The 27,042-nt window shown below is 45.1% G+C and overlaps 1 protein-coding gene across 1 annotated transcript; it reads right to left on the reverse strand.

The window, feature by feature from the left end:
* Positions 1-492: 492 nt before the first annotated feature.
* On the reverse strand, positions 493-27,042 carry nup107 (nucleoporin 107). The gene is made up of 28 exons (XM_015352925.2): positions 26,755-27,042; positions 24,711-24,799; positions 23,115-23,216; positions 22,446-22,555; positions 22,031-22,163; positions 20,821-20,924; positions 19,671-19,798; positions 17,880-17,928; positions 16,946-17,017; positions 16,331-16,419; positions 15,768-15,846; positions 15,026-15,139; positions 13,967-14,057; positions 13,352-13,428; positions 12,364-12,423; positions 11,272-11,417; positions 10,741-10,789; positions 8,850-8,919; positions 8,183-8,301; positions 7,864-7,902; positions 7,591-7,741; positions 6,495-6,607; positions 5,976-6,078; positions 4,881-5,041; positions 3,812-3,937; positions 2,688-2,801; positions 2,140-2,307; positions 493-714 (listed from the first exon to the last, which is right to left on the reverse strand). Exons 1-28 carry the CDS (start codon positions 26,760-26,762, stop codon positions 607-609), a joined length of 2,772 nt encoding a protein of 923 aa, XP_015208411.1. The 5' UTR covers positions 26,763-27,042; the 3' UTR covers positions 493-606.

Here is a 27,042-nt window from a genome sequence, read left to right on the forward strand (position 1 = left end):
AACCAATAAAAATCCAAAATCAATACCAAGGATCAGTCATACGACGGCTGCCTCGCTGTCTTACGGTGAACTCGAAGGATACCACCAGGGTCATCCACCACTGTTCATGGAAAAGTTCTTAAAAACATTTTATCTCCCTTAATTAAAACAAATGGATCTTCTATGTAAATGAAAAAGAAGAAAAAAGCACAAAACCTAAAACTTAAAATACGTTACAAGGTAACATTCAAATGCCATGAATAGTAAAGTATACATCTAAACATTACCTGGTTAATAACCATCACACAAAGGCCTGTACAGGTTACACAGGGAAAAATTACCTTGATAGTTCAGCCTTTCGGAGTAGCAGAGCTGGGCTTATGTAATCTGGGGCTTTGTTTACAGAAAATACAGAAAACTAGATTCATGGTACCAAAACACATGAAGCTGAAAATTAAAACATTGTGTGAGCATCTTAAACAATGGTTGTTTCAATCTCAGTAAATTACAGCCTTTTTACATTGGTTAACACCTTTATTCAATAGAAAATGAAGACATGGCTTGATGACTGGTTTTCATATAGTTCAAAAACATTAGCAAAGAAAAAAAAAACTAAATGCAAACAATTTAAGACTGGATCTCGTATCCCAGCGGATCTAGGCCTTGGTCCAGCAGGAGCAGGGAAGATTCCCGCAACTTCTGTAAGAGCTTCTGCAGTTCTTCCTTGGAAAAGACCTGGCAGGGGGAAACAGAGACACGCAGCATGGCTCAGCGTCCCAGCACATCCAAGATAGAGAGGACACGAGGTCAATTAGCTTTCCACTACCACCTGTAGGGACCCCAATGCACCCACCTGCAAGGCAATGAGCTTTGCCTTCCAAAACACCACACACAGAAGCCTCTGCATTCTAATCACTTGATGAATTACTGAAAGACTGTAATAGTGGCACACAGCACTGGAGCCTTGGTTTAATTTCCATTTGTGATGAGGTACTGATTTGTTTTTTTTTTTTATGAGAAGCCTCTAGAGCTTTTAACACAAACATTCAGAAACAACATCTTCCACTTCTCTTATCTGTGCTCTCTGCATGGAGTTTGTACATTTTCCCTGTGTTCCTGTGGGTTTCCTCCCACGGTCCAAAGACATTCTGGTAGGTTAACTGGCTTCTGGAAAACCAGCCCTGTAATGCACTGGCGTCCCGTCTAGGGTGTCCCCTGCCTGCTTGCCGCAATAGGACATCCCCCACCCCTGATTGGAAAAAGCGATTCGAATAATGGATGGTATCTTAGAATCAATTTGTAGATCGATGATGGTTTTGAGAGGACATCTTAGATCAAGTGAGAACGTTTTTTCTTGCCATCAACATGCAACGCCTTGAAAACCATCCTACAAATCGCACACACTTGTGTCAGCACTGCAGTTGCACCTGGCTGAGGTTGATGACTGGATGCACACACTGTTACTGACAGTGCTGCCTGTTTAAACTGACGAGCAAGCTTGGGGCAACATTATGTGCAACACTGTGTTGCAAGAGGATGCTGTACGTTATCGGTTCAGTTTCTTGTACAAAGTACTGTACAGCCAATGCCTTTACTTAGATGACAGCGTGTAAGATTCAGCAAGGGTCTTTTATTTTTTTGCAAAGCAAGCCAAGACACTGTTCTGAGGTTTGCACTGCTGAAAGCAAGTCAGCTCACGTCCATGCTGTACAGTGGAAGCCAGATTAATAACATCATTTGACCTATGCTCCACTGAGCACCTCCTGCAGTTTACGGATTAACAAACCTAAGTGAATAAATGAACCTGATGCTTACTGGGGCGAACTAGTGCAGTGGTTGCTATACCCCTTGGGATTGAACTTCAGTATTTCAAGAGAAAGAGGTGAGCTTGCAAATGCATTAAGGATGTCTGCCGGGTCTTAGTGGTGTTAAAGGGAGGTGGTTTACTCAGTACTGTCTCGTGTGCTCTTTGCAGTCAATGAAATAGTATTCATTCAGCTAAGTACAGGTAAAGGTCCTTAGCACAAGCTCATGAATGATCTGTTTTAAGGAGCAGAGGCTGAGCATACTAATTGCCTTAAATGCAGGGAACTGCATATCTAATAGCTTTATGAGTGTCTGGTTTATCCCCCGCAGCCCGAGGGCGACGGGTCGGCTCACCTGGTACAGCCTGTGCTGCTCGGAGGCGATGATGTCGGCCAGGCGCAGGCTCTCCTGGTGCAGCTTGGTGCTGTGCAGGACGGTCTGCAGCAGGAAGCACATCATGGGCAGGCACAGCCGCCGCAGCAGAGTCATCTGGTGCGAGCGCTCGGGGTCCTCCTCGGCATCCTGCACACGCAAGAAGCCATCTCAAGCTCTCCCCCCGACAGGCGGCGCATCCCCGGGGTTACAGGCTGCCTCTACTACCACGTCTCCCATCTGTGGTGAGGCGCGGGCTGCTTTTTTTTTTTAAATTAGAAGCTGCTGCGACCTTTCACACAAACATCCCAAAACAACACCTGTCCGTGTGTCGGATGTTTAAGCAGGGCTGGGCGTCGCGACGCAGGGCCCCTCTAGAGAGAAGGATAGTCAATCCTCCTTTTTTTCTAACACGGCTGCAGAGAGTGCGACGTCTGCTCGGGAATGGCTTTAAAAGTACCCCACGGTTAACCGCATTAGAAGAGAAAAGGTGTCCGGCCTGCCCCGGAAACGGAAAAGGAGTTACCCACCTCCCGGACATCCACCATCCAGCCCCCGTCGACGAACAGCAGCACGTTGTAGATTCGTTCTTTCACATCTTCTGTCAGCGCTTCCAGACACTCCTTCCAGTTCTTGTAATCCATCTGAAGTGAAGAAGACTTCATCAGTGCCTAAGGCTTTATGTCCTGCCCTGTACCACTCTGATGCTTTTCCATCCATCACAAAGCAGCAAGCACTAGCTTTGTAACAATGAAAGATGAGCAGTATGAGAACAGGCATTTCTGTCTTCTTTAAAACTAGAGCTCACTATTTGTTTTCTTTTTACTGTCCCTTAAAACGTGATAGAATTGAATTTGTACTTCTTAGCATACCTGTTTTGAATCCCCCCCCCCTCCAGTTTCCATGTAAGAGCTCCAGGCATCAGAAATAAGATGGATGGTGCTCTGACCAACAACTCTGTGAACTCAAGGATGGCCGGCAAGCCAAAGTGTTTACTGTTGATCCACCCCTATGGCCGACTGCTGGGGTTGGAAACTCACTCGGCTAATAATCAGAACCAGTGATGGGAGCTCTGCAGCCCAGCCTGAAGTCTGAACGGCCAACTGTGTGACTGAGCCACCCAAGCAAATACTCTACATGCATCAGTCTGTAGACTGATTTTTCTGTTAAGTTCGTCTTGGCTTTATTCATACTAATTCTGTCATGTTTGCCTCTGCTGGAGCGCTGTAAAATGAGTTAGCATTGCCACAGCGACTTGTGGAGTCTGTACTCAGCCGTATCTCGTGGTTGTGTGATCATACAGGAAGCCTGCTCCACCTCCACTACATTTACGACCACAACCGTCTCAGGTGGAACAGGTTATTTATGATCTGCCTTAGCTTTACTTGGAGCTCTTTGTTTTGACTGCTTCAGATTTTCTGCAGTGTCTTGGATTTGAATCTTGCTTGGCTGGATGATGACGACTCTGGATCGTGTCTGCCTACTTGTATTTACCATGTTGCCTGGTCCCCTTGACTGTGTTTCCCTAGCTTGCCATTGGGTTCACAAACACAGACCACTGCTCTCTCCAGCATGTCCAGCAAGTGTCATTACAAATTATGTTTAACATAACTGGAAAAATCACTTAGCTGTCAAAATAAGAAAAAAAAATCACCTTGTATTCCGCCTCCTTCATCTCATGAGCCACGGTCTCCGTGTATTTGGCCTGTGAGGAGAGGGTGGGTTTCTGAGGTGGCGCGTTCATGTGTTTGAACCACTCATTGAATGCCTCGTGAGCTTCCTGAGGGAACAACACACAGCTTATATGAAACACCAAGAAAACTGAAGGCACAGCAGAGGGCGTTAAAATCACATGTTGCAGCCTTCAGTCATGATAGGATGCACTGATACCTTTGTGACTCAAGCAGGGAATGTAATTAAGAATAATAATTCCATTAATAATTTGGCCAGGACGCCAGGGTAACTCCCCTACTCATTTCGAGAAACGCACTGGGATTTTAACGATCACAGATGGTCAGGACCTTGGCTTTACAACTCATCCGAAGGACGGTGCTTTTGTACAGTATAGTGTCCGTGTCACTATACTGGGACATTAGGACCCACTCAGACCACATGTTGAACACCCACTACTGGCCCCACTAACACCTCTTCCAACAGCAACCTTAGCTTTCCCAGGAGGTATTCCATCCAGGTTCTGACCAAACTCACACTTCAGTGGGTAGCCAGTTGTGAGTCGCGGGGCAATATCACTGCTGGCTAATTAAAGGTTCTTTGATTTTCTTCCCACAGATTTAAGACCACAGGTCAAAGGACTGCACAAAAGGGTCAGCCAGTCAAATGTGCCCATGGAAATGTCTCCTAAAAGGTCCCATTTGTAAGTCGACCAAGTTCTCATTTGAAACAGTTGTCTGACTAGACTCCGTATCTTAGATCAACAAAAAGTCAAGCTGTTGCCTTCTGATTTTGCATGCTGGCTGCTCATCCGATCAAGCAACTGTCAATTAGTTGCTGCAGCCTTAACAGACCACTGTGGATCTGAACATCTGCTATTTAACAATTCAGGCTGTCCAAAATGAGACCCTGAAATCAGACCAAGCTATACTGGACTGGGAGGCAGAAGCCCATGTGAGAATTTAAAAAAGGTCATCAAGCCACTAAAGAGAAAAGTCTCTGAGTGTCTCCAGAATGGACTCTTCAGAGTGATGAGGGGCCGGGCCTCTCACCAGGTAAGCACGTATGCACAGGTGCTCCCGAATGGCGTTCTCGTCCTCGGCAGGGAGGGGCATGTCCAGGCCTTGCTCTTCCCACTGCCTGTGGATTTCTCTGATGGAGTCCTCGGGGATCTTGGCAAATACCTCTTTGGCAGCGTCGTGCTTCTTTGAGCCTGTTAGGGAGAAAGGGGCATTAATGGGGAAAGACTTTCATCCTCTTCCTCAGTTTTCACACTTCCTTCTTTTACTTGGCTCCACGATCGTTAGCCTAGACTGATCCTGGAATATGTAGTTACAGGTAGAAAACCCGGCTCTGCCACAATTTCAGAGAAAAGCAATTATACAAACTCTTTACAGGAATAAATAGAAATTAAATATGTATTTTCACTTATAATTATGAAAGACCAATTAACTTAAAGAGTATATTGCACGATATTAAGAGTTATTTCCTAAAGCAAAAAGTACATATGATGCTAAACAGGTACTGTACATGTACGTTTTCATACAAACTTGAGGTTCACTCATTTTAATACTACTCCAGCAACGCTCCTACTCAGTGACAAAGAAAGAGCACTCTGGGAATGCAGCTGGCAGGAACTAACATGACTTTGCCAGAGAATTCAGCATCAACCCATCCAACGTCATTAGAAAGACTAATTGAAAAGTTGTTGCAGCACGACAAAAACTATCTCTGTAAACAATCTGGTGCCATGAAAAACCCATGACGTTACAGCTATCAGGCGAGTCAGAGAAAAGTAACACTGTCGTGGAGTTCTACCAGTTCCACAACAGCAAAAGAACCATTGTGGATGAAGTGAAATATCCTAAGTGAGCATTTCACTTTGGTGTTAAATAAGGAAGAAGTCAACAGTGTGTCAGAGGCAGTGGCAGGACAAAATTCTTCAAAGTTAAACAAGGAATACCATGTTTATCTTTAACAAAAAAATCTATCGTAATAAAAGGAACAAAAACTCTTGTGGGGATCGCCTTTAAAAGGAAAGAAGCGCGCAGAGTGATAAGGGGAAGCAGGTTCTCTTCGTGACGGCACTTTCCTTTCCCCTTGTCTCTGGTACCTCTGTCTACCCCTGTGCTGCACTCCGGACTCACCCAGGAACTTCCTCATGATGGCGTTGCTCTGCTTGAGCGCCTCGGCCCTCTGCGAGGAGTCAAACACCAGCCAGTCGATAACGTCAATCTTCCGCATGTCCTCCTGAACGACACGAGAGAGAGACACCCGGCTCAGCCCCTGCCTCGCCATGGCCTCAACTGCCCACTCCGAGCCCCCCAGAGAAAACGACAGCGGGAAACGCGCTAGATCCAGCTGATACCAGAAAACCCTAAAACGCCACAGGAGAAATGACCTGTATGTGACAATCTTTTTGCATCGGACTCTATCGCTAAAAATCTCTTTAAAAAAAATAAAAAGGTTTGAATGAATAAGAGGGTTAGACATGGATTATGTGCGGACTGAATTCTTCCTTGAAAGAATCACCTCTGGTCTGTTGCTTTTCTATGCAAGGGGGTTTCCTGTTATGTCACCAGAAAAACCAGGTACCAGCTATGGTACTGTAACCTAGAAACAAAAACCCACACCCTCCGGGCAGTGAGCCAGCCGTCCTTACACACCTCAGAGGTGCCCGTGAACAGGGCGAGCGTCAGGTCGTGGTGAGCGAAGTCCTCCGTGTCTCTTTCACGAATGTTCTCCACCACAGTTTTGGTTACAGCTGCCACTTCGAGGCCTGTTAGCAGTAAAGACATCAAACAGTCATACGGTGCAATCAGTGATTTTTGTATATGTGTATGTCAGAGTATATTTCATAATTTGCTGGCTTAGGCCAGAAAAAAACCTTAGTCTTTCTTTTTTTCCTCCAAATTTCTGGTGATTTGAGATCAATAGAATTATACTGGATTCATTACTGAATCGACGTGGCACAAGAAGGCACATTAGAACAGGTGGGATGGCATTAATGCACCGAGGAACGGGCAAAGTAGTTTTCCTTCACTGTACAAAAGCATTTGCTGAAGTAAAGAAAACCAGTACAGGACACTAAATAGAAAAATGGGCACCTCAATATGAAAAGAATGAAGAACATCTCAATGACAAAACTCCAGGAGAGCAGAAATTAAGAAGTAATATATTGGTAGAGACATGACTATGGACAACAGAGAGCTTTATGTCCCGACCGATATCAGTGTCTAAATCCCAAACTACAGCAGCTACAGCGCTAATCCCTGATGAGCACATACGTCAAGTGTACTTGGCGAGAATTAGCTGGAGACTGAATTTTCTTTTATCACTTTCAAAAACCTTCAGATTTATTTTAATCCATATGTCTAATTACCTAATTGTTGGTCTTGTTATCTGTGTAGTGAGGCCAACACAATCAAAGCTGATTTGTCTTTAGACTGCATTGATGCGAACATATAAAGAAGTAACTTCCAACAAAACGTCACAGTCAGAATGTTTTCCAGTTGGAATAAACATTGTGGTTGTATGCTGAAACTGGCAGATACCACCATTATTTAAAAGAAGAAAAGAAAGACAACCAGAAATACAACTCGCAATGGCAGAAGAGAGCTTTTAACTTGGTTAAAAACTCTACCAAGTCAGTGAGCTACACCTGGTGAAGTGTGTGAGTGTACACACAAAAAGAAAACCCCAGATGACAGAAAGCATGTCTTCCACCCTGCTCACAGGCAGAAGAGCCTCCCCTCTCCTTACCTGCTTCCCTGGCCAGGTCCAAGCAGTGTTTACGCTGCTCCGTCTCGGTAACGGACTCCAGGAACTGAGCGTACTGAGCCACCGCCATATCCTGAGGCAAGTGACTGACATAGAAGGCAATCAGGTCTGTGTGTTTCTCTTTGATTAAAAGCTGGAGAGAGAAAGAGAACAAACAGTTTAGCACTCAACACAAAGAACCCACACAGCTGAATAGGAGTTGTGTCCTGTATGCTTCCCTTATAAGTCTATAGCTGGATTATTAATTTGACCTACCTGGATATAAGCCTTCAGGACCTCTATAGCAACCTCCTCCTACAAAACAAGGAGATTAAAATGTTTACTTCTGGAACTCAAGAACCAGATGTAACACTTTGGTAAATTCCTCGAGAGCTCAACCACACGAAGGCGTGAAAAAGTAAGACCTTCCATGAAACACTGGGGGAGATTTACCCTCAGTTCACCACGCACTGTGAAAGCAGGTTTAGACAAAAATGTGTTTTCCGACCCCAGAGAAGGAAGGAGAGGAGAACAGGGACAGGAGGAGGCAACGTTTCCTGTGCTGAGACGCATCGTTCCCTGGGTCTCGGCCTACCTTGAGCTGCATGCCCAGGCTGCGGTAGAAGAGGACCAGGTGACTCATGAAGCGCAGCAGATGTGAGGGCAGGGCTGGGCTCTCCCGACCGAGCCACTCACTCAACTCCTCGAGCAAACCTGCGCACAGCACACACGTCACATCCCGTTACTGCACACTCGCGGAGCACAACGCGCTGTGGACTGAAAACCCCATTTTCGCACCAGTTAACGATCTGACCTACACTGGTTTCCTTTCAGGCTGCATCAATAAAGATAGGGTCTTGAGTAGTGAAGCTTAAGATCAGTTTACAAATGAACAGACATAAGACGTTTAAACAAATCATCTATTCGGAGAGACAACATTTTAATATATCAACCTAGGGTGATGTGCAACTCAAATATTCCAGCAAAGCAAAGTAAAAAAAATTGTTCTCTAAATGAGAGGTTGGTTTTCAATTATTTCTTCTGCTGACATCCTCTCTCTTCTGCTCAAGAGTTTGATGTAATGTAACCCCTCATTTCTGACTCTGATGGATGTGAATAACCACTGGTTATATCATTTAAAAGTAAAGCAAAAAAGTCAAATATTGTCCCAATGTGTGTTTGCTTCTCTGCGCCCTCTGTGCATTCAGAAACGGGGCAGTTTCTTCTACACAACAAGGCTGAGAATTTAACCTTGAACGTACCGTCCAGATCTCCCAGGATGATGAACTTCTGAATGATGTGGTAGTGTTCTTTCGTTTCGTCCAGTACTCTCTGCAGATAACAACACCATTCACATTTGTACAGGAAGTACATCCTACATCTTAAGAATGTAAGAAGTGCATCTTAATAAAGAGTTAGATTAGACCAGTGGTTCTCAAACTGTTTGGACCAAGTACCACCCCTGATCAAACCAAAGCATCCAAGTACCACCTACTTTACAAGTCATCTTCTCATAGGAACCCCAGAAATTCTCATTGACCAATATGAGCATGCATGCGCGCACACACTCACATAGACATCTAATAATTATTATAAGAAACTTTAATTGATATAGTGTGATTATAGGTGGCTTCTCAAAGCACTTTACAGAAAAAAACAATAAAAAAGCACTATTTTGAGTGGGGTGAGCCTGTTTAGTCAAGCAAAGCAGATGTGAATTCATTTTTCGAGCCTTGATACAATTCAAACAGTCTAGCAGATTTTAAATCGTCAGGCATTTTCTTGACGACAAAGGTCTCGCGGTGGATGTTGCAATGCGTCCATTCATTTCTGGAGCAACCTCTCTAATTCATGCAACTACACCGCTATGTCGGCTTGTCATCTCAGCACCGTCTGTAAATGAGCAAATTGGGCAAATCGACAACATCTACAGACTTCTCTAATTGCAGTGAACAGCACCTGCCCATCTTAACGCACTCTATTTGCGTACTTTTGACATCATCTGCCATATCAATAATTCTACGAGTGACTGTGTCTTTTGGAGGGGGCAGCAGGTCGAGCTGTTTAGCAGCCTTTTCTCCACACATAATACGTGTCAGCTCTTTTGCCAGCAGTAAATAAGGTTCTTCAAATTAGTGTGGGGCTTACCTGCTTTAGCAATTCACAAGCTTGCATTTTTCCCTGTTTCCATTTCAGAACTTAAAAGAAGTTTTAATTTCATGCGCATGGGAGCGAAACACAGAAACGCTCGGTGTACTTTTCACAAATTAACCTAGAACAGTCCTTAAATATTTTTTCTGTTATCTATCACGCTTTTCTGTGGTCACAAGATTGCCAGTGTTCGTAGTATGCATTTCTATGCTTTCCTGTGCTTACAACATTGACATTGTTCCAAAATCATGCACATTCTCCTACCTCCATATTTGCTGGAGATAACTTTTTTTAAATACAATTGGTCACTTACATTCTTAGCACACATTCCTATGCAATGGTATAGAATTACATAGTAGCTCTTGTGTCCACTCAAGTATTAGTGCGCGCTGTATCGTAGTATGTAGGCTGCATATTCAACATGTATTAAAATAGAACATATGAAAACCCATCCTGATTTTTCAGTGCACAACACAAAGTTCCAGGGTCATATGGCGGACCACCTGGGAGCACTCCACATAGTTTGAGAACCACCGGATTAGACAAACATTAAGCACACAAGGGTAACATATATACATGGAAGTTGATAGCACCAAGTCTAACGTCTGAAGACCTACTTTTTCTAAAATACAAGGGACATAACACTGGTCCTGAGGGTTGTCTTATGTCGATGAAATCCACAACTACACACTCCATTCCTACTATGCTTTTCTTAAGCACTTACAAATTATCCTTGTGTTTCTATTCTGACATTAGTGTCAGTGACACATTGATTTGCTCTTCGTTATAGACCTGCTATTATCAGACAACATGCTAAAAGGTAGCCCTGTCGAGACTTTCCCCACAGTGCAGCAGATAAGCAATGGAAAACATAACACCACATTCACTTGGCTCAACAACTCCAAATGAACTGATACAGTATACTTCCAGCCAAAACATCAGGAAGGATCTTCAATTCAGGCTTTATTTAATTAATTCATTAATAAGAACAAGAGCACTCACCTTTGACTCTGTTGCCTGTAGCTCCTCAAACACCTTCTCCATGGTCCAACTACAAAATAAGATGTACCTTTACGATCAGTCTCTGGATGGAAATGTCTGACAGGTGGGCTTATTTCAGTTCCTTTTTGTTTGATTTGCCAGCATGTGGCGTGAGAAGCTACCCTGTCTACACAACGGTTCACACCCAGACATGGTTACCAAGCTATCATCCGACTCCACACAGACTAACAGTCCTTGCACAGGAGGGGACTGTCAAGCAGAGAGAAGTGAAACCCACATTCCCAATTGCTCGGATGAAGAAGGTTAGAGAAGGGAAATGCTTGACGGCCATAACCGCCAAAGACAAGGAAAGGAGTTTAACCATCAGCCATGAGGCAGGGAGTTGAAATGGAAAAGGATTTCCACTGACGGTAAGACATCAAAGAATGACTGCCAGACCATACTTTCTCATATCTTTGCAGAACAGCCCCTGGACTGTGATCACTGTGCGCCCCAGGGCTGATGTCCTCCAGCAGGTGCAGGTGGTCTTACTTGGCCTCCAGGTACTCTCTGGGCAGCTCCTCCAGTTCGTCGCTGGACGTGCCCAAGGAGCGGATCTCCTGCTCCACCAGCGTGTCCACCATCACTCTGAAGTAGGCCCACACCATGTCCTCCCACGTCTCGCAGACGGGGAGCAGCTGCACAGCAGAGGGGGAGAGGCGGTCAAGTCAGCGGCACGCTTCCAGCAGCTTCGCGAAGACCAGCTCGGTGGATAAAATTACCGTCTTCTGTGAAAACCCCCCGAGTTTCCAGTAAAACACTTATTATAAAATGTGTCTTGAAAATTAAGTAGGACTCGGTGCTCTTGCTGGGCTGTATTCAAATAATTAACACCTTTTCTTAATTACAAAACAATGAACAATGAGGTTGTAAAGCATCGCATACATAATGTTTCAAGTTGCCAATTTAAGTCTCACGAGAGGCTGGTTTTTTACATTTTGGAACATTAGGACTTTTCACTTTGAACAGAAAGGACAGTAGAACAGCCCTGGCAGAAGGCTCTTTCTGAATTTGGCCCTGCTTCTTTACTGCCTACATCCTTTTAATCCTAAACCGCACGTCCAAGAATTTTAATTGTAACGTGTCACACGTGGAAGATGGTAGAAGCATTCTGTTGAGATTTGTATAGCAAGGTCTAAATGAAGAAATGCAAACTCCCACACACTCTACTTTAAAAGATTCATTTTACTGTTTGAAAGAAATTTCAGCCAACAGAGCTTCATCAGATAAAGGACTGTAGCTCCCTCAGTTGCTAAGACCACATATTATTTGTTCTTATAGGAAACATTCCCCTATATATATATTTTCTCCATAAAACTGACAACTACCGGGGGAGAACATGTATAAATGTTTCAGTTAAGAGTACTCTTGGATTTCTTATGAAGGAACGAGGAATTTCACAGTCAGGAAAGTATAACAAGTCATTTTTTAATTGAGCTGGAATTCACTTTAAGAGCATGACCCCATTCTTAGAAACAAACAGAAATGGCAACAAACAGCAACATACGCGATGCATTTCAGTGGTCTAACAGCTATAAACAAAAATTTGTATAACTTGTGCCTGGGCTGAAAAAAAGAAAGTACCTGTTTAAGATTTCCACTCAGAGCAGCGTAGATCGCTCGTTCATATCTGTTGAATCTCTCCTGTGACAGATAACAGGGTGCAGACGACAAATTAAAAAATGCTAATGTGCCAAGTAAAAGATTACATGCAATTACACATTTACTGACTCAATACCGGACTCCTGGAAAGAGTCCCTCCAGGATAGTCATTACAAGGAAGAAATTAAGCAAAGTCTGTTATGCGGTGACACTCTGGGGAAAGATTTCAGTTAAAAATCAGATTAAGAAAAAATGTAAAATGTACAAAATACCGAATAACCTTTTACATTATCCATATAAAAGTAATTAAAGGGTATGGAAAAGGTGTTATTTAGAGATAACGCTGAGAAAGTCAGTCTGACCTGGTGGTCCATCCCACAGGAGCAGAAGTTCCAGGGAGGCACAGAACATGTTATTATACACCGTTTACTCCACGCTGAAGTTCAAGTGTTTCTGAATATCTTAGCTATTAAATCGGCACTGCACCTCCTACTCCAACTGTGGAGATTCACCTGCAGGCAGTCCAGTCCAGAGGGGAGAGGTCAGTTCTGGGAGGAATACGGACAACATACTGCCTCCCAGACTCCTTCAACTGGGGGCAGGGCTAAGACTCTACGCTATGGTCCCTTCAGTTTCCAGTGCAAAAAACAAACGAACAAAAAAAAAAAAATCGACGCTTCTCTAAAAATTAAACTTCATGTCATCCCAATGCACAAAATACTGCGCACTGACTTGAGCGAAACGATAATGGCACCCTTCTTGCAGGGACCCATCCAGAACGAAATGTTTTGCCAACTTTTTACTCTTTACTCTTTCCCCTTTCTCACATGTCTGTTACTCTTTCACATATTGAGTCGGGTGGTGGTGGTGGTGGGGGGAGACAAGCGTCTGAGACTGGGGACCCGGGGACACCCGTCCTCAAGCTCTGAGGCCGGTGGGACGGGGAGTGGACAGCGCGAGCAGGCCCTACCTCTTCGGCCATCCTCCAGCAGCAGGCCTTCCACACACAGCGCTGCGGGTTCCCCTCCACCGGCTGCAGCTCCAGCCCTGCGACACACACGCACACACGCCCGCACCCCGCGGGGCACGACGGATCAGGGATCGCACGGCCGCGGCCCACACCCGAATGTGACAGGGTGGGCTGCCGCCTCTGGAGCTCGCTTCATTTTCACATTCCCCCGAGAAACAACCTTATAAGTCTTCCTGCCCAACATCACCACTAAAATGTTAGCAACTGCTGCCATTTGAAATAGAGAGGCGTTAAAAACCCAGCAAAGGAGGTTTGAATCCAGCAGGATTACTAGCGTTGTAAATACTTCTTAGTACATTATACAAAATGTTTGATAGTCCTGGAGTGGCTATGTACTGAAATGTCAAACTACAGGTGGACGAGCCTTCAGTTCTCATCTTAAATGTGTATCTGTTCTGCATAAAGCTTGAAAGTCACGAGAAATGACAAGGTCTTTGAGCTTTTAAAGGCTGGTCTGGTCAATGAAAGACCTCCCAGCAGGGATACTGAAGTTAAATTAAAGAAACATGGATGTAATCCACATTTGGCGCAGGGAACATCGAGATCCGGTTATACCTCCACCGATGTTGGGATCATGGTAGAGTTTCCAGCCCTCCAGCGTGGCCGCTCTCCAGGCCTGACCGCAGCGCTTACACAGACGCTGTGCCTTCAAGCAAACCACACCACAGGGAACGTCAATACACAACCTCCTTTGTCCAGGGGTCACCCTGCCCTTTCCAAATGCCACCCACAGCAAGGAGAAGCTCAGCTTCACAGTCAAATGTCACAGATCGTTTGGGAAGATGGCTTAGGTTAGAGCAGTTTCCCTGTAAATATATATTATACCTGACGGATTTTGCTTTTGAGGAGTAACGTTATCTTGTTGAGGTCCCCCTAGAATCAATCCTGAAAATAAATAAGGATGGTTTTACACCTGAATATGTTCCGCAAACACACCAAATAATATGGAGGTGGTGAAAAATAAAGAGAACAGCATGTGGATCATCCAGCAAAGGTACACGCCTGAGCGCAGGTTGAGCTCTGTGACCCTGGTGTTGCGGGTTCAAGCCTGGGTGATGTCACTAGCCAACTGTGACTGGGATTGCCCACACAGCAGCGTACAACCAATCACAGCTGAGGTTACAGAGGGACCTGGCCAGTAACACTGCGACTGCCTGTGGCGTCCCAGGCACTTGTAGACACGAGGCGCTGCCGGTGAGGAACGCGCCCCTCCTCCGATCAGCGCTGAACCTCCAACACCGGTCCGTGGTGCCCATGTGTGTTAAAGACAAGCAGCACGAAGGTGGGTGGGCCGGAGGAGTCTTCCTACACTTATTCTCCCTTGCGTGTGGTTGTGGGGTTTGTACAGTAACTGAGAACCAAGATGTGCGAGATGTGTAAAACACACAGTTGGCTATTGCGAAACATTGTAAAGTAAAAATAAGTGGCGTTTCTGAAATTATTTTTAAAAACCTGTGAAAAGACTGTGCCAAGTTTTTTTACATCAAAGTAAAGCTTTGTGTAATCATGCAGAACAACACGCTAATAAAAACTATTAAAAAGCTATTTTCTTACAGCTGCACAACAGTGTAAAGCGGAGCGGTGTGAACTGAGGTGGCGGCGGTGTGAACTCACCTCGTCGGTCATGCCAGCCCGCACCAGAGTGAAGAGGTACTTCAGCAGCCTGGCGTCGTCTTCGCGGTCAAGGTCCGCCAGGGGCCTCTTCTGTCTCAGTGGGGCATCTGGGTCCTTGAGACACACAGCAGTAAGAAAAACTACCGTCGTCCTCTTCCAGCCCATGCCCCTCTGTCGTAAGATCAGTGCTGGGCTACTGAGTAATGGCACACTCAGGCAACGACTCCAGCAAGCAGGTCGGAAAAACCAGGCCAACTCAAATGCCAAAATGAGCAAAGAGGCTATATTAAAGCGAACGTAACTTTTCTCAGGTAAATAGTATGTAAAAACAACGTTTATAAATTGTCATGTTTCATTTGCGCAGCTTAGCAAAAAAGAAGTGTGCAATTTAACATTTACGGTAGAGAAATGTGCCAACATTTGAAAATATTCAGGTGGACTGAAATTTTATGAGAAGTCAAAAAACTGATCTTGATAGCTCTTCATAAAAAAACAAAACTAAGCCGAAACATCAATCGATTCCTCTCTCACACATGGCGCAATGATGTTAAATCAGCATACAACAGAGAGGATTGGCATGTTCCAGGGTTCGCTCGGTGCTCAATGCTAGCCACCAGAGCCCTTTCCGGTCTTGTGCGGGCTTAGTCAGCGCTCTTTCGGGGGGGGGGAGTTCTCTGATCTTCCTCCTCCCGGACAGCCTGAAGGCTCACAGAGACCCCTCTCTGTCCACAACAAGCCTCACCAGCTCGGTAACCAGGGGTCGGCTGAATCCAGTGTTGGCTGTTGTCCTCCTCAGCTTCAGCGTGTGCAAGGTATTCTCCCTGGGAGACAGGGACACAAATACCACTTGTGTGTTTCATGATGTCCACTGTTACCAAAATAAATCAAATCATTCAAGGTCCTTTCCACGGTCAACACATCGTGAGCTGAATACTAGCACTGCCACTCACTCAAGGGCTCAAGGGAGGAATCAGAGAACCAAAAACTGCAGATTTCAGTCCGCTGACAGTGCAGATGCATAGACTGGGCTACGAGTTCAAAAAAGAACAAACCTTCTAATCTTTGAACAATCATTCCTTTCATTCCTAAAAAAACAACATTTTCCAGTGTCCTGGAAATATCCTGTTTAGGAACACAAAAATGTTCTTTATACACATTTTAAAATACACTCAGTGGTATGGGAAAATTTCAATTCATCCCTCAACAAGAACGTCACTAAACACACGGATTGAGAAAATCAATAGGATTCGGCTCTTAGGCAGTGTGAGACACCGCGTGATGAAAATGAACGCAAGCGTCGCTTACCAATATACTGATTTTGCGTAGAACTCTATGTTATCGGAAAAATCTCCTATTTCATCTTTGGCGATACTCTCCAGCCAGTCCACGACAAGCTAGAAATAAAAACGTACAAAAATCATACATTTCCCCGGGATATGACAGACAGGCTTCATCCATGACTGTATAAATGACCAATGCCAGAATTTCCACATAATAGTGAAGAACACATCAAGCTACAAAACAACCAGCTATCACAAACTCTCAAATTCTTTCACACACAGTTTCTCACACATTGGAACTGTGCACAAACATCTGGGACAGAAGCCAATATTATGACCCGGTTGATGAGAGGTTCCATGTGTCCTCTCCCATGACCTCAAGCACAGAGACAAAAAATATCTTATTCTGGGGACAAGGACAGGAGCACAGGCAGAACTGTTTGTGCTGTTGGGTGGAATCAGGAATAATGCTGTCCTATTTCTGCCCCATGCTGTACGCTTTACAGAGCTGAACTTTTAGAAGGATCTTGCTCACATTCCGTAATCATCAGCGGTTCTTTTACCAATGCACTGATGAATCAACAGCACCGCTCATTTCAGTGAGAGCTGTGTCAACCCAGGGACACAGGAGGACCAGTACCTGGCTCTGGCGCACCATAGAATCCCTCTGAAACAGATGTTCCATGAGCAGCTTCTCACTCTCGTTCGGAGCCTGGAACAAAACACATGCGCACAGATGGGGGGCGAGAGACCCCACTCTTTAATAAGGTGACAACAGGGATCGGAACACACAAAAGCGATACTAGACAGTGCAGGAGGCTTTATTTTAGATATCTTGCAGGTTGTACCATAAACACTTTTCTTAGGCAGGTTCCCAAAACTGCTACCAAACACCCAGCCACCACCCGGCACTGTGAGGCCCTTTGCAAACACACTCATCACACCCATGTGTGTGCATTTTGAGAGTAAGCATTTTTTTACACATCCCCAATAAACTAATTATCATCCTGTGGCTCCATTTAAAATGACAGGTTGGCTGTTATTACAGTATCCACAAAGAGCAGCCTGTTACTTTCATCTCACGTCACACTGAAAGAAGGCAGGAGAAACTGAAGGTATTATGCTGGTAACAGCTCTTTAAGGAGCAGCATCAGGTAGTGTGTTAACAGTTGAAAAGGAGGGAAATCACTAAACACAGATTCCCGTCAACTCCTCTCATTAGTTGACTTTAAGAAGTCTTTTTCATATCTTCAGGATCGAGACAAAATGACTGGACAGATGACTTCACAGACCTAAGCAAGGGTTATCATAACAGATTGTCTTTGCATCTTAAAAGGGATTTAGTCTGTGAGATTTTGCTTGGCCACAACACACCAAGTCGAAGCTTTGCTCATGAGAAAGGATCTTTTTAAAGTTAAAACATTAGCTAAACATCTAGACAATTAAACTTAACACAAATTTCCAATAAGCAGGAAACAGTAATTTTGAGCGCTGGCGATGTGGCTTTGGAAACTCCATCCTCTCCTAGTTGCAGAAGTCACACAAAAGTACAAATTCACTTGAGCTCCACTTACAGAAACATCAATCATGATATCATCCTCCAGAGCCGACTGGATTCTGTCCCTGAAGAAGGAGGCAAAAGACAGTACATTGGAGGCAGCTGCTGAGTCAAACACTGTTGGCCTTCAGAGGTACTCAATCTGAGGGCAAACAGCAAAGGCCAAGGACGTAGCCTTCAGCTAATCGCACCCTGACCAGCTTCAGCTCCTTGACATAAACAAGCTGAGGCAGTATCACATGACTAAATGTATCATAGTAGTGCAGGGAGTGGAGAAAAAATGGAAACAGCAATGTCAAATTAATTAAGACGTCATTTAGCCACCATGTGCCGTCAGTGAGGCTTGTATGCACTGGGGTGTAAAGTTTGCCCGAGTCTAGGATATGTGTACTGCCAGCCAACGATGGCATCCCACTCTATGAAGTTCTCAGTGGACAGTTTTGGATGAAACGGGATGCTCGCGTCCCAGCTTGACATTTGCAGTCTGTGACTCTGCAGATGCTCGACTTGTGTTTTACTTTGAATTAACATACAGATATCAGGATCCTTGAGTGTGCCCTTTCCCTGGGAGTTCCTTAGACGCCGCTGCTCTTGAATCATCAGCAAGCTGAGCTGCTTCGGTCACTAAAGTTCTGTCAAACGCCAATAGTCACCCTCTTTCTAAGTCACTGAAGTGTCTCCTGCTCCTAACTTTGCACAGGTAATTCTGTGCACTTAAAGTATCGTCAGATGGATGTGTAAGCATGTGATGAATCGATGGCACAGGAGTCAGGAATAAGGCCCATGTTCAGGCGAGCTGTGAGATCCTGCAGCTTGCAGTGCTCCTGACCTGTGAGTACTTCTGGAAACCTTCCCACGATTTTTTCTAATTTCTGAAGTAAGACCAGTAAACCTGAAATAATAGGACTTTTAAATGCCTATAGTTTTATGTTTAGCAGTGTCACTGTCTCATTTTTAAAGGTTTAAGTGTTTATTTTTGTTTCAACTATGTAAAAGGTGTATTATGGGGCTGTGCGGTGTCAGAGACAAACACTGAACTGTTAGCTAGATGTGCTAACCTGATAGGTTAAAGGTGTATGTTTGCTGTGACTTAAGTACATTGTAATTGTGATTTAAAAAAATAAGTTTTGCTGTGCTTAGAGGTGTTGTAGTACATGTAAATGTTTTAAATGCTGGGAATGTACAAGGTGAGTGGTGGGACCCTTGCTAGCATCTTGGAGTACTCCCAACTTGTAAATACATCTGGAAACTCTCCCATGTTTCTTTCTCATTTTTTAGACTTTTACAAAGAGACACCATGCGAGTTCCTCCTGCATCTGCCACCGACTACCTATGAAGCTGCCAGAACTGGAGGGACCAGCTAGACGTCACCACAGCCAGGAAGCATAGGGACTGTGACGTAGACGCTGTCAGGAAGTTGCCCAGTGTGTTTTATGGGAATTGTAGTTCTTAAAGCCAAACGCTGCTGCTGTGAGTGACCATAACCAGTTTTTACACCCAGCTCCCCAGTGATTATTGTTAACCCTTGGCAGGCAGTGTTAAAAATTAGCTACTGCCTGGCACGGATAAATATCGAGACAGGACAAAAAAAAAATCACTGAGGACTTGTCACTAACAGATCTAAAGAAACGGTACTCATGAGCTTATGGAAAAAACAGCCAAAAAGAGCATCAATTACATAAACATCGTCTAGGACAGTCTTCTGCTTTGGATAATGATTACATTGAGTGCCAGTGTATGCGAAAACATTAACAGACCAAAAAAACCTCTGAAGCCATTGCTGGCTTTCTTCTCCAAACAGGCCTACCTGTAGAGTGAGGTTAACAGGCGCCAGGTCACCATCTCCTGCTGCAGCAGCCACAGCATGCTGGCCGTCTTGGAAAACTTGTTCTGCCCCGGTGCGGCTCTCAGGACGATCTTCTGCAGCATGCGCACCTGGAGAGAGCCCCCAGCTGTTAGCACCTCCCCCCCCGGCCACACTGGGCTCAACACAGCAGCCGGGCACTGTCCTCTCTCAGACTTCACAGCTCGTCCGCGGACTCTCCAACACTCTCAGCGTTACTCACCCAGGAGTCTCCAGCCCTGCTCCTGGAGAGCTCCTGTCCCGCAGGTTTGAGAGTTTGACACTAAACCAACCTAGAACAGCTTGTGTACGATCAACTTAAATTGTTAAATTAAGCCAAGGAGCTACTTGAGCCCCCGAGGAGCAGAGCTGCAAGAAATTGCAAGTGTATATAATTCACAAATAACACTCAGGCGGTTTTAGGGTGACCCATCACGCTAACAGAGCGCAAGTCCCAGCGGAGATGGGGAACGCTGCTGTTACTGATCTTGGTCAGTTGCTGCACTTGACATTTTCCTTCAAAGAAACAACTATAAGATGCGTTATCTACAGTCACTAAGTCAATAAATAATAGAAAAGGGAACAGAAATATTAGTTTGTATTAACAGTAGTTAAATTACTTAATAGGGTAAATCATTTCCAGAGCTTAGTTATTTGGCAGTTTTTTAAAACAAGAAAAGTAGATCTCAACATTTTAGGTCCTCATATATTGTGCACAGCGAGTCTGGGGGTTGTGTTGAAATCAAACTCGTTTGTTTTGCTTTCCATGCTGCTACAAGTATATTCACTGAGCTTTGGCATCGTTTGGGAATCTTCTGCATGGAGGTATGTCAGCCTCAAAATGTCTCGAGTTCAGGGTTCAAGCCCAGATTGCAGTGCAACTATGTGGCATCTCCCTGCCTGACCCAAGTCAACCAAGGGTTTTCACCCAGGTGCGCCGGTTCCCTCCCACCCCCCAGAAACAGCAGCTGGCTATGTTCACCGACATCCCTAAATTGCGCCGGCGTGTGTGTGAGCCCAGAGGTGGACTGGCGCACTGTCAAGGCTGGGCTGGGTCTTCCTACTTCCCCTTCTAGGAATAAAAGACTCCCTGATCCTAGACGGATGGACGTACCTGCTCTCCGCAGATGGCCTCATACTCCTCCAGCAGGTCGAAGATGGCACTGGATGAGTGCCTCAGATACGACTGCAGGAAGTCAGGGAACAGGCTCATAGACGCTGTGTGAGACAGAGATAAAAAAAAGACAATACTTCCAAAGGTGGCAATAGGAGGAATTGTAGAAAAAATGGCGTAATACCCTGCTTTATTACCAATCACAATGTCAGCATTTGAATAAAACCAGGAGGCAGTTTTCAAAGATAAGACATTAATTGCTGAGAGAGATTTTCAGATTTCAGAACAAAAGAATACGCTGACCCGCTGACTAATAATTGAAAGAGAAAAACTGTGACAGGTTAACTGCTCTACACAAATCTAAGAGTGACTTTTTATAAGCAAGTGCCTTATTCCAATACAAAGAAAAAGCACTGATCGCAATACAATTTTGTCATTGATAGCACTTTAGCAGCAATTTAAAAAATAACTTTTGCACATGGCAAAATTGTACTTCAGTGTTGAACCCTTCCCATTACTTACTATTGCATGCCTCCCTCACTGCTCAGTGCAGAGAGACACTGTTCAGCACTAAGGAGAACACAAGGCTATGTTTATAAAAGAGTGTCAGTCCAACTTTAGACCAGCATCACACCATAAAGTCTAGCTTTAAAGATATAGCACTAGTGGGTAAACAGCACTCTGTAGATACAGCAACTGTATCTATGAGCATGGAAATGTTTAGGAGGTGCAGGATAAAAAGATTCATTCCATCCAACAAACCACAACTACAGGTAAGAGCTTGGATGGTGTTAAAACTAACAGGAACCTGCGACTTTCCGAGATCAAAGCTGCACACACCTGCCACAGGGGTGGCAGGGAGACAGTTTGACAGCTCACAGTTGATTCTTCCTTGTCTCAGGGGTGTAGGGTGTCTTCAATCCAGTACACCCTGTAATCCCACGTTCGCAGAGAGGTTCTAAAGATGGCTGGGCTCATCTCAACACATCTGTGCCACGGAGCAGTAGAAACCTGCCACACTTACAGCTGAGATCATGGCTGACCTGCTCCCTGGAGAACACTAGACACCTTCATGCAGGGGTGGACCATGTCCTCATATGCTAACCATCAGGGACATAAACAGTGGATGGACATGGAGTTTTCAAAACACAGCTGAGTAAACAGTCCTCCTAATGTTCTAATCATCCTGGATAATCCCTGCTGTCCTCACCTGCCTCTCCAGGGTCTTCTTCCTTCAGCAGGACAGCACTCATGGTGACGTCCTCTGTGAAGCTCACCTCTCCTGTGGCGGTCTGCTGGGGGGACACGTACAGCGTGTTGGTCCAGTCGCTGTCGTCCAGGTTCTGCGTTTTAAAAGAGAGAGAGGTATGAGGACACCTTTTCACAGCTTCTGCGTCCAGGTCAGTAACTGCGAGCGTGCACCTTTTCAACCGAGTCATTACTTGTTTATGGACAAGAAAAAAACAATAACTAGCATGTGGGGGAAACATTTTTAAAAAAGCAGAAAAGTTTTCCTTTAACTGCTTTCAAAGGTACCCTGGGTCTGTTTGGCAAAAGCAACAGAAGCTAAATTACTAAGAACTAAGACCCTTTGTCCAAAACGAAAAGAAACGGCGTCTCCTTACTGCCGCGATGCTGCTGAGGCGACTCGGCGTCTGGATGTAACGGGGGGATCTCCCCCCGGTTCCCAAGATGGCGGACACGTCTGGATTCCTCAAAGCACTCCTGGGAGTGACTGCACAAACAGGGCTGGTGTTATTGTCGTTGAATGGCGGGGCCGTTTCAGACTAACAATGCTTAAAACGGTAGAAGTTCCATCCTAGCAGCCCCGTTACTCTTCAGAATAAGAAGACACACACAGGCTGGAGACACGGAGAAGAGGCAGAACACTGTCCCAGACATCTGGGGCTTGAGTGTGGGATGTATCTGCTACTGACGACCCAGAGTCCCTTTCAACTTCGAGAAGAAAAGTGCAAATATTTGAGGATGATGCCCTTTTAAATTTGATCATGCTTCAGAATTTAAATGGAACAGGTCTCTGTGACGGGCAGGTCAAATTTAGATGTAAAGAAGGGCCTGAAACAGACACTAGAGTTTCCTTATGTTTCCTATGCCTCTCCTGCTTGGTATTTAGTTTAGCTTTCAACGTTAAATAAAACCTTATATGATTTTTTTTTTTTTAAATGAACTTGGGCAAGAAGGCAGCGAGCAGAGCATCGTCTCTCCTCTCCAGACACACAAGATCGATGTCACCATTCTGGACGGACAAGAGTGTGGAGGCTCGAGGGACTTACAGGACCTCTTGAGGAGGGAGCCTGGCGTGCGCAGGAGGGACCTGGCAGGGGTGGTGGTGGCCATGGCGGCAGCGCTGGGGCTCTCGCTGCTGGGAGAGGGAACTGGAATCCCGAGTCAAGGAAAACCCAGTCTGGGCTGAGGGCCGGCCCTGCACAGCCGTGGAACCCTGCGGCGTCGTCCCTGCAGGATGTCCCACAGCTTGCAGGAGCGCGGCCAAGAAGAGGGCAGGCAGCGGACCCTGCCACTCCAGTCCCACTGGCCGTCAGTGCCGCACAGAGCTGCGAGACCCTTGAGCTCCATTCCCGACCACTGTGGGCGTCTTCCAACCCAGTGCAGAGCCTTCCAATGTAGTACAAAAGGTCTTTAAGAGTTATTGACCAATATACGGCAAATCCTTAGGATTTCCCTCAAAGTCTACACACTTCCACATAAGCGATTTCTACTGCTCCCTCATTAATACCTCAATTATTTTCGCTACCTCTCACCCTGCACTGAAAATGTATAATCCTGCCATCACCACCTAGCACTCCGAAACCACTTACCTTAAGTTCCAAGTCAGGCATCTGTCTAAGTCAGGGGTGCCCCAACCAGTCGATCGATCGCAAGAATATCTGGCAAATAATAAATGGGCTATTTGACTATTTACTTTTTTCAATAGCCTTCAAATTTATTCAGATCTGTGCACGTAATGTCATTCATTTGACTGCCCTTGTGTCTGTTTAACCCTTGTCGAATGGGTTGTAAAAGTCTCTTCCCTGAGTGCTGGCTGCCACTGGGAGAAAAAGGCTATAGGAGCTCTGACGTGACTGAACTGCTGAATGAGCTGAACGTCGAGCTGCAGGGACAAAATAAAAAAGTCATCGACATGATCAGCAGTGTCAACACGTTCCAAAAAAAAAGTACAAGGGTTCTCAAGAAAGCTTCTCAGCGCCAATGCTCTCATTAAGTTTGGAGATTTTTTTTCCCCAAAAAATGGGGAACATTACTTGTTCACTGTAGCGTGAGTGACTTGCTTTTGTTGGCTGTCATTTTAGCGATGGGTATCGTTATTGTACTGATGTGCCCACAGTCTGTTTTTCCTATATCAGAGCTTCAAATTCACACCGGTAGATCGCACTGGACTGGCAAACGAAAAAGTAGATCTTACATTAAAAGAGGTTGGGCACCCCTGGTCTAAGTCCTTTGGTACCCCCTTACTGATTTGACATCATTCCCTGCCGCTCCTATTTTGGCGTCCCAGACAAACAAATCTGACAAGTCGACGCAGGACGCTTGTGCAGAATGAACACACGGGTCCGAACTATGCTTCCTCTCCCTTCGTGACCCTGTTTTCCGCTCACTAACAAGTTCTCCCATCATGCAGACCATGGACTATCTTGGATTCACACAGCTATCTATTGCTTTTTTTATTCTCACGCAGAACGTCACAAAACAAGCTGGAGACAGCACACTGCTGACTCTGCCTGTATCCTCCACTCTAGGGTCCAGCAGGAAAAGGCAGCATCAGGGTGTTTATTGGCTGTCTCCCCGGGCCCACGCCACGCGTTTCCCGCCAGCTGCGGGACAGGGGGCCGGGGGACACAGGGAAAGGATACAGGCCACCTTCTTCTTCAGGCTCCTCCGGCGGGCCGCGCGCGTCACCTCCAACTCCCGGACCACCGGCGACATCAGGTCATTGCTGCCCCTGAGACAGACAGAAATGTCAGCCCCCCCATAAAAACCAAAAACAAAAACACAAAGGCGTCTTTAAAAACGGACATGAAATATTGCATAACCAGGACTGAGTGCTCTTCCTGACCCCTGGCGGCAGATCCCCTTAGGCAACATGTCCATTTCCAACCGCATGGTGACAGGTGTCTTTTTAAAGAAAAAGAGCTATGGTGTTTTATCTTGCTGTGGGTAACTGTAGACACGAACAGAACTGCATCTCCCGCCATTAAGAGCAGGTTATTGCTAGTTTTCTGCTGACACCGCAGCTCGAGGAGGAGGGTCTTCGCTGGGGACAAGGGAAGGGTGTGATAAATGACGTAAGGACCTTAAGCCGGCCAACAAGGGAAGGTCATTGAGCCCATCCAGCCCATCTGGTAGCTAGTAACTAACTGATCAGAGGATCATCCTGCTGTCTGGGCAGAAGCCACAGCAGGGATCAGCTTTGCAGTATGTTCCAGGCTCCCACAACCCTCGGCGTACAGAAGTGTCTCCTGTTCTCCCCTTACGTTGTGCCCATTGATTCATTTCAGGACTTATTCTGAAGAGGCCCACAAGGCTGACTGTGGCTGTACCTCTGGGGATTCGGAATATCTCAATCAGGTCCCGTCGTAATCTTTTCTGTTCAAGACTAAAAAGATTTTGTTTGTTTAGCATGTCAGAAGAGGACATTAATACCAGGACTGTACTCCCAGAATATAGCTATTTTCTGAACAAAAACTGAGTGCTGTTCTAAAATGAGCTCTTATTTGTCTTATTTAACTATATAACCTATTTGATTTTTGTATTGTTTTCACACATTATAAAGAAATAAAAAGATGCTACCATAAGCACCCAATTATTTCTAAATTTGTGTTTCCCATTTTGTACTTCGTGCTAGTTTCTACAATCTGCACGTAACGCTCTGTCTAGATTAAATGTCATCTGGCAGGTGAGGTGTTTGCCCAGTCTGGAATTCTAAATCTTGAATTTACTTGGCTGCTTTCATAGTGTTTGTTCATCCTCATAAACTGGTAGCATCATATGAACTCGATTGTTCTCCACGCCAGAATCTAGATCACTGATAGAAATCTGGTAGAGCACAGGTCCCATGTCCCTATGGCACACCACTAATAACATCACCCCAGCTAGAGCATTCATCCCTTACCCATGTTTTTATTCACTACCCTTTAAATTTCAACTCCTAATAATAAAACAAACATTTATTTGAATACTTATCACCTACAATGTTAGAATTAACCTTTTAGAATTAACTTTATCGCGTTAATCTGCCGCTGGTGCTCTTGCGTGTTTGGAGAACTCTAGCAAGTGTGTTTGTTAAGCGAGAACTACCCTTTTCCAATCCATGCCGACTATTCCCTAACCTTTTTCTGCCATATGGAGGATCCTCTGCTTTCAACTGTCGTTTCCATAACCCCACATACTGTACATTGACAGTAGTAACCCTGAGCTCCCTAGACATATTTTGTCCAGGCGTTCTCGGTATGCTACTTTCCAACAGCAAAGTACAAAGCTGATGTGCCGTTAAACGCATTATATAGTGGAATTGCTAAATACCTTATATAATGTTCATTCTTTGAATTAACTCTGCCTACATCCTTAAATAAAGAGTCCAATATATCGATCTCAAAATGAAAAAATAACCGTTCAGTTCAATGTGTTTATATTACGGGCGCCTGGAGGGTCGAGTATCGAATCCATTTCCACCCATGTACATCACAAATGTTCACAAATCAACGTCGGGTACCCGTCCCACAGCTCACTGTAACAGGTGAGATGTGTTTCACTAGTGTTGTACCCCGCGGCCTACCCTCCAAAACTGGCATGCCACATGTCTCCACACTGCTACGGTACAGTGCAGAACACGGGTATAATAACCATTAAAAACGTGCCACAACTAGGTCGGGAAGAAGAGAATATGCAACATCTTACCACTCCATCGCTGCAGCATTTATATCGGAATAGTCAGTAGTGGACAGAGCGACTTCCCACTCCTTCTTCCCGCTCGGCCAGGGGGCTTCTGTCGAGTCCAGAAGTAGTCGATTTCTAACTCAAGAACGGTTTACCCTCAAGACCAGGTCTTCCTTCTGAACTTAAGAAAGCATGGATTTATAGAACCACCTTTACTTTTCGTCCTCTATGGTCACAACAACACGGAATATCTCGAAAAAAGCTGCTGTCTGAATATTTTACCGGCGGGCTGGCCGATCGGTGAAATCG

This window comes from Lepisosteus oculatus, chromosome 7 (genome assembly GCF_040954835.1).
Source record: "Lepisosteus oculatus isolate fLepOcu1 chromosome 7, fLepOcu1.hap2, whole genome shotgun sequence".
Classification (NCBI taxonomy): Eukaryota; Metazoa; Chordata; class Actinopteri; order Semionotiformes; family Lepisosteidae; genus Lepisosteus; species Lepisosteus oculatus.

Coding starts and splice junctions, on each gene's coding strand:
- nup107 (XM_015352925.2), bottom strand. Junction 14,058..15,025: donor GGGCTGGCATGACCGACGAG/GTGAGTTCACAC, acceptor GTTTGCTTGAAG/GCACAGCGTCTGTGTAAGCG. Junction 2,802..3,811: donor TGAAGGAGGCGGAATACAAG/GTGATTTTTTTT, acceptor TCTTCACTTCAG/ATGGATTACAAGAACTGGAA.